Raw genomic sequence first — 14116 nt, 5'->3', positions numbered from 1 at the left:
CAAAACATTGAAACATCATAAGAGCCAGACAGGTATCGACAGCGTGATGTGATGAGAACAGTCAACGTTCATACACTTTTTTGCATTTCCGGCCCCCTGATTCATGATGTTGTTCTATCCTACCAGGCGAAAAACAACCACCGCCCCCCTACCCGCTCAACCCTCCCTATTAACGCCGTCTCTTTTCTACCAGAGTACAACAGTATCTCCCATACCCTAGACCAACCGACCAACCAACCGAAAAAGAAGCAGAAATGATGATAACTAAAAGGTTGTATATGTATGTATGTACGCGAAGACATCAAAAAAGTTGCGTGGTTTTTTTTGTTTTTTTCCATGACCCCTTCCTTTTCCTTCCATTTCTCCTCGGTATCATGCTGTGCTCCAAAAAGGTTCGTCTATTTATGAACCTCCTTAATCTTGCACTGCCACCCCGAACTCTTGCTCAACAACGGCAAGCTGTTCATCATCACAAATCATTAGCATCAAATCATTTCTCGTCATGATCGGGGGACCAAAGAAGACATACCTAGCACCCAAACACCACCCCAACTCATTCCCCTTGATCTGCTTCGCAATCCTCACCTCCCGATCAATAGGCATCTCATACCCCGTATGCGTCAGCGCCAACATAAAGTTCAAATCCAAACAATGCTCCGGCCTATCCTTCAGCTCCTCCATCGCGCCCGGCACACTCTCAAAAACATCCCACTCCCTCTCCCCGCCACAAACCCTGTTCGCCAGATCCGACATCTCCCTAAGAGTAAAACTCTCCGGCATCCCCAACGGCTGCGTCCGATCGTAAAAGTAAGACAAGAAGTAAATATCCTCCCTCGCAAACGTCTTGGCCATAGACGGCTGATGCACACCGTTGAACGAGCACGGCGCCAGGTTGCACGCAGACTCCTTCTTCAAAATCCTCTCCGCCAACGCCCGGCACTGCGCCGGCGCGGCCCAGTGAGGGCCAGTCATGTTCAGCTCCAGCTTGGAGCCGAGGGGGTGGTCACCCGGCAAGACGATCTTTGCCATCTTGGACATGCCCGCCGAGTAGCAAGGGTTGACAATCGGTTTCTCCATCCAGGACTTGTCACCCTTGTGCTCCTCGTACAGATCAGTCACGAGCTCGGCGAGGATGGCTTCACGAGCAGACATGAGGCCGTACCCGAGATGGGAGTGCTGGTACAAGTTGAACTTGCGGCCCCCAAAGTCAAGAGCGTACTTGTGGTCCCCCTCGGCGAGCTTGGCGGGCATGCCGCCGTCTGTAAGGCCCTCAAACGAGGGCTCAAAGACAATCTGAGTGGATCCACCCCCGAGGTCAAAAACAGCCGCGGTGGGGGAGTGGTCTGGTCCGCCAATCTTGCCGAGGAGGTAGTTGGTCGTGATCCAGGCATACACCCCCTCGTCGGAGCCGTCCATGATCGCGACGCCGTTTTCCTCGCGGGAGACGAGGGGGAAGGGGTACTTTGTTTCGATTCTGTGGCGGACCGCCTCGAGGATCTTGTCCGACTTTTCCTTTCCGATCAGACGAAGACCGGCGGTGGCCTTGACGGCGATGGGGGAGCAGGACTTGAGCTTGTCGGGAATTTTCTCGAGGGCGGCGTCGAGGAGGGTGTCGAGGCTTTCGGCCGCCTTGAGGGGGTCGTCCTTGTACGCGGAGAGACCGGAGGATTGGCCTTCGATCTTGGCCGTCATTTTGAAGAGGACTTCATCCTCGAGCTCGGGGGCGGCGCCGCAGTTGTTGAACTTGTAGACGTGGATGCGGGAGCCTGTGCTGCCGGCGTCGATCATGGAGACGTATTGGACGATGGGCTTGTCTTTGGAGTAGGATCGGGAGCATCTGTCGGTTCCGTAGGAGGAGTCTGATGGAACTTGTCCCTGGCCGCCGACGTAGCTGTCGCCGGAGGAGGTGAAGAAGTAAAAGAGCAAGAGGACGGTGAAGACGATGGCACCGGTCTTGATGTAGCGTGCCCGCTGGGACTGCTGGGCCCAGGCGGACTGCATCTTCGCGACGAGGCCGGGTTCTCGGTGGTCGAATCCGTAGCGGTCGGGCTTCTCGTGGGGATCGCGAGCAACGTGCTTGGTGGGCAGCGATACCGACGTGCGTCTCATAGGGAGGGAGGGGTGAGAGGTGAGAGAGAGAGGTCTAGACTGTGTAGACCGTGTGGCACATCGGTGTTAAACGAAGGACATGGATTGAGAATTGTGTGCGACTGCAACTGCAACTGCAACTTCAACGGCCGCTGGATGGCGATGGGCGATGGATAAAAAAAAAAAGAAAAAAAAAGGGGCGACGCTGCTTGAAATGTGTTTCCCTTTTTTTGGGGGGCCTGGATTTGAACAAACCCCCTGGGCGGGATGACGCCGCAGCGTGCCAAGGACTCCCTGGGTCCCGCTGTTGCAGGCGTTGATAGGGCACGACAGGGGCCTTAGGTAATGGATAATGCAAGTACTGCAACATTGGAATGAGCTTGATTTGACTGTGTTTTCACCTTCTACGTGTCCCAGAATGTGTGTTTGGAGGGTTGGTATCGGGGAGAAACCAGGCCGGGCTCGCAGCGGCGCAAGGTACCGGTACCAGGCACCAAAAGTGATTCCTAAGCTTTCCAGAACCAGCACCTTCACTACCTACATCATCTCGTCTGCCTAGGGGAGGAGGCGAATATATCGCATTGTAAAAAGACATCTATTTAAAAATCTAATCATTACCCCTCAACCCGCTCTTCTCCCTATAGAGTTCATACCCTAGAGCCTCTCGCAACGACATGGACGTGACCCTTTTTGTCTACGACCTCTCTCGGGGGCTGGCCAGACAGATGTCAGCTGGTCTGCTTGGTTTTCAGATAGATGCCATCTACCACACCTCGATCAAACTCAACGGGCTGGAATATGTCTACGACGGGAATGTCGTGGCAATCAGGCCTGGTTCTTCACATCTTGGCCAGCCGGAGCAACAGCTACATCTGGGGACAACTGACTGTAAGAAATCTCTAACGTCCAAGAGTCCAGAACCCTACTAACAATCCGTAGTACCCATGGAGGTGATCGAGGAGTATCTGGACTCATTACGAGAAATCTATACCGTGCAGGTGCGAACATGACTTGCCAATGAAAGGAGGTAAACAACCCATCGCTAAGACATCCCAGGCCTATGACCTTTGGAAACATAACTGCAACAACTTCTCAAACGACTTTGCCATGTTCCTCCTCGGCAAGGGGATCCCTGAGCACATTGTGAATCTCCCACAGACCGTCCTGTAAGCAATCCCATCCCAGACGGCCCCCGGTCAAAGCGGGCCGTTCCGAGCTGCTATCTGCTCTGCTCCGATGTAGCTAACAAACACGCAGGGACTCTCCATTCGGCCAGATGTTGATGCCCATGCTCAACCAGCAAATCAACTCCAACAGGCGACAAGGAGGCATTCTTGGTATCCAGCAAAGCACCCCCGGCAGTTCAGTCAAGCCAAAATCCCAGCTTCATCAGCACACAGGCAAGGTTCACAATGTTGCCACCCTGGCAGAGCTGGACCAGCTACTGGCAAGGCACCAACACTCTTGCGCCGCTGTCTTCTTTACATCAGCAACCTGCCCGCCATGCAAGCTCGTCTACCCCCTGTACGACGAACTCGCCGCCGAGGTGGGGGACAAGGGCGTTCTCATCAAAGCAGACATCTCGCAAGCGTTTGATATCGGAAGCAGGTACTCCGTCAGGGCAACACCCACCTTCATCACCTTCCTCAAAGGCAAGCAAGAAAACCAATGGACCGGCGCCGATCCCGCGACCCTCCGAGGCAACGTTCAGCTCCTCGTCCAGATGGCCTGGCCACGGCACCGTCACGAGTCTCTTGACCTACCAACAATCTCCAACCGGAACGCCAAGCCGGTGCTGTACACCCGTCTCCCACCTCTGGCCAAACTCCTCGCCAAACTGCCAGCAGAAACCTCGTCCAACCCATCAGTTCCAGATATGAAGCGCTTCCTCGAGACTCGTGCTGCGGAAGGCCCGGCGGAGGCCACCCTACCCAACATCCCGGGGTTTCTTTCCTTTGTCAATGACTCCCTCGCCAAGATCGAAGCTGATAAGCTCTTTCCCCTTATCGATCTCTTGCGGTGCGCACTTGTTGATCCGAGGGTGAGCTCGGTGCTGGCGGAGGAACAAGATTGCAAAACTGTGCTGTCTATCCTCCGGCTGGTCAACAATGCTGTTGAAAGCTGTAGCTGCCCTTACCCGCTGCGTCTGGTTACTGTTCAGATGAGCTGCAACTTATTTTCGTCACATCTCCACGAGGATGCTATCCTCTCTCATCAAGCACTTCGGCATGCGATAACGGAACTGACGACAGCTTGCTTCCGGGAGAGCGAGACGGCCACGTTGAGGGTTTCCTCGGCGGGATTGTTGTATAATCTCGCGCTGGCGAATAGTAAGAAACGGAGGGCTGGACCGGGGGATGCCCTCCCGGGAGAGGAGCAGGCTGCTTTGGCCGGGTCGGTGTTGGAGGCGATTGGGAGGGAGAGGGAGAGTGCGGAGGCGTTGGAGGGGATGTTGAATGCGCTGGGGCTGTTGGTTTATTTGTTGCCGCAGGAGGGGGAGGAGATGGGGGAGATGGAGCAGTTGTTGGTGATTATGGAGGCGGGGGATGTGGTGAAGGGGAAGGGGATGGTGGAAGGGTTTGGGGGGTTGAAGAGGTTGGTTGGTGAGGTTGGGGAGCTGCTTGGGAAGGGGTTGAGGAAGGCCTGAGGGTTAAGAGATGGGGTTTTGTGCTGTTGTATTATTATATTGGGAGCTTGGAGTTCTCGGGAGGAGATACAGACCTTTATCAGCCGGTTGGTAACTTGGACGTAGTAATTCATTTGATACATTTACATGAGCACATGTCAGCGATATTGAAGTTATCGACAAGACTTTACAACGGTGCCAGTACACCAACAACAACCCCGCTACCAACCGCCAAAAAACGCTCCCAACGTCTCTTCCACCGTTGCACCCAACCAAAACACGTCAAAATCCCCCCCCCCCCCTTGCAGGCGCCACACCAACCCGCCTTGGCACCAACTCTTCACCCCAGGCAACTGAGCAACAACCCCACCAAAAAGTAAACAGTCCAACGAACAGGTCCAACCCACTCAACTTGCAGGGCCCTGGCGTCTGGCAAGCGGATCCCCGTCACGTTTAACTGAATGAATCGACCCAATCTCTAAATGTACAACAGCCTAGACCGCCGTTCCCGCGACGCCATCGCTGACATCAAAGACACCCTAATCGGCATCGCAATCCACCCCGAACTGATGCCCGACTCTGCCGGCTATTACTGTCCGTCGTCGTCGTCGTCGTCGTCGTCGTCATTGTCGTCCAGGATGAATCAACATCAACAGGGTGGTGGTGGTGGCTCCCGCTCCTTCGCGAGCACACCTTCACTTCGGAGTAGAGACCCAAACGTGCTGCCTCTGCTCGCAAAGAAGAACGCCGGGGCCAATGTCAAGGTCGTCGTGAGAGTTCGGGCGTTTCTGCCTCGAGGTTCGTTTTTTCCTCTCTCCATCTTGAATTCGATCAAAACTGACAGATGAGAAACAGAAATCAAACGCAACGCCGAATGCCTCATCGAAATGGACCCCGAATCCCAAACCACCACCCTCCACCCCCCTTCTTCCTCCTCCTCCTCCTCCGAGCGCAAATCCCGCAAGATCCTCGAATCCAAATCTTTTACTTTTGACCACAGCTACTACTCCCACAACCCCTCCTCCCCCCACTACGCGACCCAAGCCCACATCTACGACACCCTCGGCGAAGAATTCCTCGACCACAACTTTGAAGGCTACCACACCTGCATCTTTGCCTACGGCCAGACCGGCTCGGGAAAATCCTACACCATGATGGGCACCCCCTCCCAGCCGGGCCTGATCCCACGGACGTGCGAGGATTTGTTTGAGCGCATCCACGAGGCGCAACGGGAGATGCCCAACATTTCCTACAAGGTCAAGGTTTCGTACTTTGAGGTGTACAACGAGCACGTCCGGGACTTGCTCGTGGCTCCCAAAGTTGACGCGGCGGCGACGGGGCCGTATTATCTGAAGATCAGGGAGTCCCCGACCGAGGGGCCGTACGTGAAAGATTTGACAGAGGTCGGGGTGGGCGGTCTGGACGAGATACTCAGGTTGATGAGAGCAGGGGATGGGAACAGGACGGTGGCGTCGACGAGGATGAATGATACTTCCTCCAGAAGCCACGCCGTTTTCACGATCATGCTCAAGCAGGTGTATCACGACTTTGAGACGGACCAGACGACGGAGAGGTCTTCCCGGATCAGATTGGTGGATTTGGCTGGGTCGGAGAGGGCAAAGAGCACGGAGGCTACGGGGGTGAGGTTGAGGGAGGGGAACAATATCAACAAGTCGTTGACCACGTTGGGGAGGGTTATCGCTGCGTTGGCGGATCCGAAGAAGAACAACCGGGGGGGGACGAGCGTGGTGCCGTACCGGGACTCGATCCTGACGTGGTTGCTCAAGGATAGTCTGGGGGGAAACAGCAAGACGGCCATGATTGCGTGTGTGAGTCCTGGTGATTACGAGGAGACGCTCTCGACGCTGCGGTATGCGGACCAAGCGAAGAGGATCAGGACGAGGGCGGTGGTGAATCAGGACATGATGAGCATGAAGGAGAGGGACGAGAGAATTGCGGGGTTGGAGGAGGAGGTGAGGTTGTTGCAGATGAGGTTGGATGAGAAGAAGAGTGTGACGGTGGCGGAGAGGAGCGGTGGGGAGGCGGAATACAAAAAGAGGATGGTGGAGCAGGAGGGGAGGTTGGAGGAGTATCAGGCTCAGGTGAGGAGGTTGAATCAGATGATGGAGGAGAAGCAGATGGTTGCTGAGGTGAGGGTTAGGGCTGTGGAGGTGGAGAATGAGGCGCTGAAGAGGCACTTGGAGCTGTTGAAGGGGGAGGTGAGGGGGTATAAGGAGAGGGAGGGGAAGGGTGTTGGTGGTGGGCCGGAGGTTACGGTCATTGAGCAGCCTGCTACTAGTGAGGAGGATGAGGATGAGGGGGTGTGGGTTGATGAGGAGGAGCAGGAAAGGGAGAGGAGGGAGATTGAGGAGCTGGAGGGGTTGTTGGATATGGGGTATGGGGTTTTGGAGGGGGTGAGGGGGTTGAGGAGAAAGTTGGAGGATGATCGGGAGAGGTTTGGGGTGGGGAGGGGGGAGGTTTGGCCTGAGGGGAGGGCGAGTCGGGAGGTGAAGGAGCGGGTGGAGGGGGTGTTGAGGGAGACGGGGTTGGGGTATTTGGTTAAGGCTTGATTGTCGTTGTTGTTACTCGATCTGCTGGATGACCGGGTGGACTGTGGTGACGAAACGGCCATGACTTTTCAGTTGTTTACTGTTGTTGTTTGGCTTTTTTGTTTCTTTTCAAGGCTTTATCGTTTGGCTTTTTTTTTTTTTCAGCACACACACAGAACAAGCAAGGAGTTTATGGGAAGTTGGGCAAAGCGTGAAAATAGATGGTAAAGCAAGGAGGGGAGGGAGGTGTGAGGGGAAAGGGGGCCACGAGTATATACCCCCAATGCCTTATGACTGTTTATTTTTAGTTTTTTTTTCTGGTTTGTACAAGTATAGGAAACTGCTGCTGATTTGTTTATCGCTAGTACAGCTGGCGGTGGGAGTGAGAGAGAGAGAGAGAGAGAGAGAGAGAGATAAATACACATGAGTTGTGTATATTCTTGGGCCGCATGTGTGGATGTGTTATGCTAGATGTGTCGTGCCAGATGTGACGGGAGTTGGGAATGAAGTGCCGAGATGACTTTTCCTAGGTAGGGTGATAGTCCTTTCTTGGTTCGGAGGCATTGTCTTCTTGAGTAGCTGTAGGAAGAAACCCTGATGAGTGTTGTTGGCACAGTGTAAACACCATTTATTCCATCGGATCAATTAACTTGAGCAGAATCTAGCAATGACCAAGTCCCTGATGACCTCATTGGACTACTTCAACAACAGCAACTAATCCTACTCCGAAAAACAAAATACTATTCCTAATGCTTTCAAAATGCTACCTTACCTAAACTACCTAATAACAGCCGCCCAACTAAACTCCATAGGGGGGGGGGGGCGGTATTGTGCTGTGCTGTCCTATGATGAAATGAATGCAGTGCTGTGCTGTGCTATGCCCTTTTTTTTACAAAGACCCAAAACAATCTCTTCTCTTTTTCCCCGGTGGTATTTCCTCCTCTTGCGACAAAAAAAATATGCCGGGGTTGATTGTAAACAAAACGCTCTACCCCATGCCGATGACTCCTCTTTGTTTACCTCGCTCCCCCTTTAGTATTCCCTCCATCCTTTTGTTTACCTCCTCCGTTATTTTGTCATGTCGCCCTTCTCGATTTCCTCCAAATTAATTTTCACCCTCCCCTTCCCCCACTCTTTTTGAAACCCTCGACAAATAATCACCAATCCTCCTCCTCGCCCCCATCCCCCTCCCACCCATCCCCCAAATCCCCCCACCCACACCCCCATCTCCTCCCTTCCCCCTCACCCCCCCTCCTCAAATCCTTCGCCACCTCGTCGCCATCCCTCCAGCACCTCACAAGGTAATCATCCCCCACCGTCACCAGCTTCCTCCCATCAGCCGTCCAAGTCAGCGCCCCAACCTCCTTATCATGACCCCTCACCAACGGAGTTCCCCTCTTGGTGACAGAAACACCCATGTCGTGCTGCTGACGACCAAACAAAGAGCTGCTGTTCGTTCTCACCAAACCAGGCGGGCCGCCCGACCTCAACCCCGGCCTAGAAGGCGTCGCAGTCGGTAAAAGAGCGGTGCTTTCCCCGACAAAGTAGGATTCCTCCTCGCTGCCCGGGGTGGAAAAGGAGAGGTACCTCTCATCAGTAGGAAACAAAACCGCGCAACCATCACTACTGCCCACAGCAAGCATCTCACTGTTTCCGTTCGCGGCAGGCCGGAGAGCAGCCTTGACATAAAACGACGTGGCGTGGAACAAGGGATGGCGGAAACCATACAGCGGACCCAGGCCCTCGTGTGCTACATGGGGGTAGTGTCTCCGTCTTTCGGGTTCCTGCCCGGGGAGGGTGGCCTTGAGTTCGTTTGCGATGCCGAGAATGAGGTGGGACGTGGCGTAGGTGTAAACAGTGTTGTCTTTGCAGAGGGCATAGATTCTCGAGCCGGACGTGTTCATCGTCATGCTGGCGATGCCGAATGGTCTCCAGGCTGCGTGGCTTGGTGGGGGGGGGGTGAACGAGATCGGGGTGGAAGTCTTGTGGTGGCGATGGGTGTGGACGGCGCGGATATCCCACAGCTTGATCGAGGCATCGGCCTCGCAGGCAGAGAGCAGCAGGTGCTCGCGGCCAGGGGGGAGGAATTGTAACGAGGTTACCGAGACTTCGCCCATACGGCCGGGCACCTCACCCGTGCGGGCTACGTCGGTGGTGGAGGAGTTCTTGGCCGACTTGGTTTGCCGCTGGGTGCGGGCGTGGGCGTAATAGATGCTGTTTACCACGCAGCCAGGGTTGACGGGCTTGGGAGCACCATGACGCAGGCGGTCTTCGTTAATGATCGACATGTCCTGAACCGGTCCACCTTTGCACCGCAAGTCCCAGATTTGGATACTTCCATCACGGCCAGAGGTGGCAAGGACACAGTCCTGTCCCCGGCCTGGTTGAAAGCGGACCTGCTTCAACGAGGCAGTGTGATGGCCTAAAACGTTGAGAGGGGTCTGTGTTTCCACGTCAATGACTCTTCCAGTCTGGTCACCCGAGGCAGTAGCAAGCAGTTTGTCGTCCCCGGAGAAAGCCAAATCGATCACAGCATTTCCGTGAGCTTGGAAAGATAGGTGAATCTTGGAGAACTCCTTGCTTGCATCAAGGAGGCGTATATAGCCTTCTTCATCACCGACTGCTACAAGATCACTTTCTGCGAGGCGTTAGCTATTGGACTGATGTGTTGTGCCAGGATATCAACATACTGTGAGAGCTAGTGGTACAAAAAGGAATGGCACGAGGTGCCCCTTCGTGACTTGACGAAAGGTGAACGTCCTCTGGTTTGCTATAAAATTTGGCAGTATCAGTCCTCCAATCTAGGATACATGTTAGCAGGAATATACCAGGTGGTATCATGAGGTTATGCCTACCAGGAACCGGACGACCCAAACAGGCATCGCCTGACATTCTTTGGACCAATTGACCACCCAACCCCCGGGTATGTAATGGTACAATCCTCTTCAACTTTGGCGATGGCAATGGGGGCTCATCGTCCTCATCCTCTGATACTCCATCATGTTGATCAACATCCATCCGTCGATTCGGTCGGAACTTGACATGGCGAATCGGGCTGCTCAGACCTGGCCTGATATCAGGAGTTGCAAGAAGACCTGGAGATGTTGGCAGGGGTGAGGGAAGATGCGACCTGCTCGGGGTGTGTTGAGTTTTCCTTCGCTTGGCGGTCCTATAGTCAGGCAATTCATCCTCAATGGGAGCCCCGAGTTGTTCCTCCGAGATGGGTTTGAGCGGGCTTGAAGCAGGGGCCTGGTCGCGGTTAAGGGCGGGAGCAGTGAGATCATGGAGGGCCTTTCGAACGGCACTGGGTTTCGAAGAGACCCGTGATCGGGGGGTGAAGAATCTTTGAAACTTTCTCGGGGTAATTGATGGCACTCTTCGCTCCTTGCCAATGGTGGATCTCGGTGGTGAAGACAACAAGGGGTCATTGTTCTCTGTGGACCCCGAAGCCTTTGCTGCTCGAGTAGAAGGGGTTGAGTCTGTCATTGTGGGCTGGTCGATGGCCTGTCGTCGACAAAATGGCGGTAATAGGTGGAGGCGGCTGAACTGAACTGATATACAGAGAGATATGTCTGGGAACGTGGCTCGAAGGGAGGACCGGGACGGTAATGGCACAGTCTCAAGAGACAAGAGACAAGAGACAAGAGACAAGAGACAAGAGACAGGAGACAGGAGACAATCTTTCATAAAGCAGAAAATGGAACCATTGTGTCGAAGAGAGTTCATCCGAGGTTTGCTGATGTCAGAAGAGTAGGCGAGCGGGGGCTGCCAACATTTGGCGTCTTCTTTCTGGCGGGCACTTGCCTGCAAGACGCGGTACACGCTTCCATGTGCTCTGAGGCTGGACGCGCCGGTCGTGCGTATAAAAGAGTCCTATCAGACGTCAGTGCTGAGCTCCAGCGACCTCCAGCCATCGCGACAGGCCAATCACGCGTGCCAATTGCGCGTAAAGAGAGCCCCACCCAGCCACTGAAGTGCCTGCAGCTGTGCAGCAGAGCGGGGTCCCAACGTCAAGGAAACAAGTGGCTTTCGCTTATCGCTTATCGGACCGCAGTCTCCTCCAAAAAATTTCCCAAGCCTTGCAGCGACACAACCACGACTCCAAATCCCCGTGGGTCCCCTCGTCGTCGCTGTCGCCAACCCGGGAATCATCACGAAGTCATGGCGATCCAGAAGAAGCACGGCAAAGGCCGCTTGGACAAGTGGTACAAGCTCGCCAAGGAGAAGGGCTACAGAGCTCGTGCTGCTTTCAAGCTCATCCAGCTCAACAAGAAATATGGCTTCCTCGAGAAGAGCAAGGTCGTGCTCGATCTTTGCGCCGCGCCCGGTGTATGTTTTTTTTTTGACGTCAGGCCCTCTTTGGTATGCGCTGACGATGAGATAGTCGTGGTGTCAAGTAGCTGCAGAGACTATGCCCAAAGACAGCATCATCATCGGTGTCGATCTTTCTCCCATCAAGCCCATCCCCAAGGTCATCACCTTCCAGAGCGACATCACCACCGAAAAGTGCCGCGCCACGATCCGAACCCACTTGAAGACCTGGAAAGCCGACTGTGTCCTCCACGACGGTGCGCCCAACGTCGGTACCGCCTGGGTGCAGGATTCGTTCAACCAAGCCGAGCTTGCGCTTCACTCTCTGAAGCTCGCCACCGAATTCCTGATCGAGGGCGGCGCCTTTGTCACCAAAGTTTTCCGATCGAAAGATTACAACTCTCTCCTCTGGGTTCTCAAGCAGCTGTTCACCAAGGTCGAAGCCACCAAGCCCCCTTCCTCGCGTAACGTCTCGGCCGAAATTTTCGTTGTTTGCTTGGGTTACAAGGCGCCCAAGAAGCTCGATCCCCGCTTGCTCGACCCCCGCACCGTCTTCGAAGATGTCGCCGATACGGCTCCCAACAACGAGGCCAAGGTCTACAACCCCGAAATCAAAAAGAGGAAGAGAGATGGTTACGAGGAGGGTGATTACACCCAGTACAAGGAGATTGCCGCGAGCGAGTTCATCCAGACTACCGATCCGATCGCCATTCTTGGTCAATACAACGCCTTGACCTTCAAGCAAGCGACAAACGGCGATGTGGCCCTGGCGGCTTTGGACAAACTCCCCGAGACCACCGAAGAAATCCGCACATGCTGCGCCGATTTGAAAGTTCTCGGGAGAAAAGAATTCAAGCTCCTCTTGAAATGGCGTTTGAAGGTCCGGGAGATCTTTGGTTTCCCCACCAAGAAATCAGCAAAGGCCAGCTTGGCCGACGAAGTGGCCGAGGTGGAACCGATGGATGAGGAGATGAGAATCCAGGAGGAGCTCCAGAGAATCGCCGACAAGGAGAAGGGCAAGAAGAAGAGGGAAAGGAGAAACGCCAATGAGGCTAAGACCAAGGAGATTATGCGCATGCAAATGCACATGACGGCGCCTATGGATATCGGCATGGAGCAGGAGGGTCCAAGAGGTGAGGGCGAAATCTTTAAGCTCAAGGCCGTTGACGAAAACGGTGCGCTGCGCAAGATTGCCAAGGGCAAGATGGTGGTTATCAAGGAGGCCGAGCAGAAGAGGAGAGGATTCGACTCTGGAATCGGCTCCTCGGGGGATACGGACGATGAGAGCGACGAGGATGGTGATAGGTTGGAGAGGGAACTGGACGGTCTTTATGATCAGTATCAAGAGCGCAAGTCGGCGGCTGATGCGAAATACCGGGCCAAGAAGGCGAGGAAAGAGCACGACGATGAGGAGTGGGAGGGCGTCTCGGCTGACGAGAAGGGGAACAGTGATGATGAGAGCGATTTGGAGATGGAGAGCGGGTCGGATTCGGAGGATGAGGATGAGATGGATGTTGATGAGAAGCCGCTGATAAGCGATCTTGATGGGAAGGGCAAGGGGAAGGAAGGGCTTTCGAAACGTGCGAACCGGTTCTTCGAAAATGAGGTTTTTGCGGACATTTTGGGTGAGATAGAGGAGGAAGAGGAGGGAGAAGAGGAGGAGGTGCAAGTGCTGCAAGATGAGGAGGCCGCTGAGTCATCGGATGACGATATTCCAAGCATCGAGCAGCAAAAGAAGATGCGCAAGGAGGCGGCTGCTGCTGCGAAGAAGGAGAAGGATAATACGTTTGAGATTGTCAAGCGGCCAAAGGCGGAGGAGCAGGATTCGGATTCTGACTGGGAGGCGGTGGAGAAGAAGAAGAAGAAGGATGCCAAGCCTGGTATGTTTTCTTTTCGCTCCCGTCATGACAATATACTGATGAGAATTACAGACATCGACATCGTCACAGCAGAAGCCATGACGCTCGCCCACCAGCTCGCCCGCGGCGAAAAGACGGTCCACGACGTCATCGACGACGGCTACAACAAATACGCCCTCAAAGACCGCGACGGCCTCCCAGACTGGTTCCTCGACGACGAGAAGAAGCATGACAAGCCGCACAAGCCCATCACCAAGGAAGCCGCGCAGGCGATCAAGGAGAAGCTGAGGGCGTACAATGCCAGACCGATCAAGAAGGTGGCTGAGGCTAGGGCGAGGAAGAAGTTTAAGCAGGCGCAGAAGCTGGAGAAGCTGAAGAAGAAGGCGGATATGCTGATGGGCGATGAGGGGTTGAATGAGAAGGAGAAGGCGAGCAGCATCTCGAAGCTGATTGCGCAGGCGAACAAGAAGAAGAGGAAGGCGCCGGTTAAGGTGGTGAAGGCTGCGGGGGCAAATAGAGGGTTGCAGGGGAGGCCGAAGGGGGTGAAGGGGAGGTATAAGATGGTTGATCCTAGGATGAAGAAGGAGATGAGGGCGCTGAAGAGGGTGGCGAAGAAGAAGAAATAGGGGGTTTAATGGTTGGGAAAATGTTTATACCTGGGATATATCAGGCATATGTTGAAG

At 54.5% G+C, this 14116-nt stretch overlaps 5 protein-coding genes across 5 annotated transcripts; 3 read left to right on the top strand and 2 right to left on the bottom strand.

The window, feature by feature from the left end:
* Positions 1 to 184: 184 nt before the first annotated feature.
* Positions 185 to 2811, bottom strand: GDA1 (Guanosine-diphosphatase). The gene is made up of 2 exons (XM_062887241.1): positions 530 to 2811; positions 185 to 459 (listed from the first exon to the last, which is right to left on the bottom strand). The coding sequence occupies exons 1-2, from the start codon at positions 2107 to 2109 to the stop codon at positions 399 to 401; spliced, it is 1641 nt and encodes a 546-aa protein (XP_062747038.1). The 5' UTR covers positions 2110 to 2811; the 3' UTR covers positions 185 to 398.
* On the top strand, positions 208 to 4735 carry QC762_203450 (uncharacterized protein; the record flags this gene model as incomplete). The annotated part of the gene is made up of 4 exons (XM_062887240.1): positions 208 to 2976; positions 3028 to 3086; positions 3145 to 3254; positions 3346 to 4735. The coding sequence occupies exons 1-4, from the start codon at positions 2763 to 2765 to the stop codon at positions 4733 to 4735; spliced, it is 1773 nt and encodes a 590-aa protein (XP_062747037.1). The 5' UTR covers positions 208 to 2762.
* Positions 4736 to 5196: 461 nt separating this feature from the next.
* On the top strand, positions 5197 to 7284 carry QC762_203445 (uncharacterized protein; the record flags this gene model as incomplete). Its single annotated transcript, XM_062887239.1, has 2 exons — positions 5197 to 5512; positions 5570 to 7284. The coding sequence occupies 2 exons, from the start codon at positions 5197 to 5199 to the stop codon at positions 7282 to 7284; spliced, it is 2031 nt and encodes a 676-aa protein (XP_062747036.1).
* Positions 7285 to 8420: 1136 nt separating this feature from the next.
* QC762_203440 (uncharacterized protein) lies at positions 8421 to 11231 on the bottom strand (the record flags this gene model as incomplete). Its single annotated transcript, XM_062887238.1, has 3 exons — positions 10119 to 11231; positions 9954 to 10064; positions 8421 to 9901 (listed from the first exon to the last, which is right to left on the bottom strand). Exons 1-3 carry the CDS (start codon positions 10987 to 10989, stop codon positions 8421 to 8423), a joined length of 2463 nt encoding a protein of 820 aa, XP_062747035.1. The 5' UTR covers positions 10990 to 11231.
* Positions 11232 to 11326: 95 nt separating this feature from the next.
* On the top strand, positions 11327 to 14116 carry SPB1 (AdoMet-dependent rRNA methyltransferase spb1). The gene is made up of 3 exons (XM_062887237.1): positions 11327 to 11592; positions 11648 to 13454; positions 13506 to 14116. The coding sequence occupies exons 1-3, from the start codon at positions 11425 to 11427 to the stop codon at positions 14057 to 14059; spliced, it is 2529 nt and encodes an 842-aa protein (XP_062747034.1). The 5' UTR covers positions 11327 to 11424; the 3' UTR covers positions 14060 to 14116.

The sequence above is a fragment of the Podospora pseudocomata genome, assembly GCF_035222375.1.
Source record: "Podospora pseudocomata strain CBS 415.72m chromosome 2 map unlocalized CBS415.72m_2, whole genome shotgun sequence".
NCBI classification, from domain to species: domain Eukaryota; kingdom Fungi; phylum Ascomycota; class Sordariomycetes; order Sordariales; family Podosporaceae; genus Podospora; species Podospora pseudocomata.
Note: the sequence above shows the minus strand (reverse complement) of the source record. Positions and strands in the feature narration are given on the sequence as shown.

Excerpts from the sequence above, each read along its gene's own strand:
- GDA1 (XM_062887241.1), bottom strand. The coding sequence starts at position 2,109 with ATGAGACGCACGTCGGTATCGCTGCCCACCAAGCACGTTGCTCGCGAT. Across the intron at positions 460-529 it reads GGGTGGTGTTTGGGTGCTAG|CTTGCCGTTGTTGAGCAAGA; the intron begins GTATGTCTTCTT and ends GATGATGAACAG.
- SPB1 (XM_062887237.1), top strand. The coding sequence starts at position 11,425 with ATGGCGATCCAGAAGAAGCACGGCAAAGGCCGCTTGGACAAGTGGTAC. Across the intron at positions 11,593-11,647 it reads ATCTTTGCGCCGCGCCCGGT|TCGTGGTGTCAAGTAGCTGC; the intron begins GTATGTTTTTTT and ends ACGATGAGATAG. Across the intron at positions 13,455-13,505 it reads GAAGAAGGATGCCAAGCCTG|ACATCGACATCGTCACAGCA; the intron begins GTATGTTTTCTT and ends TGAGAATTACAG.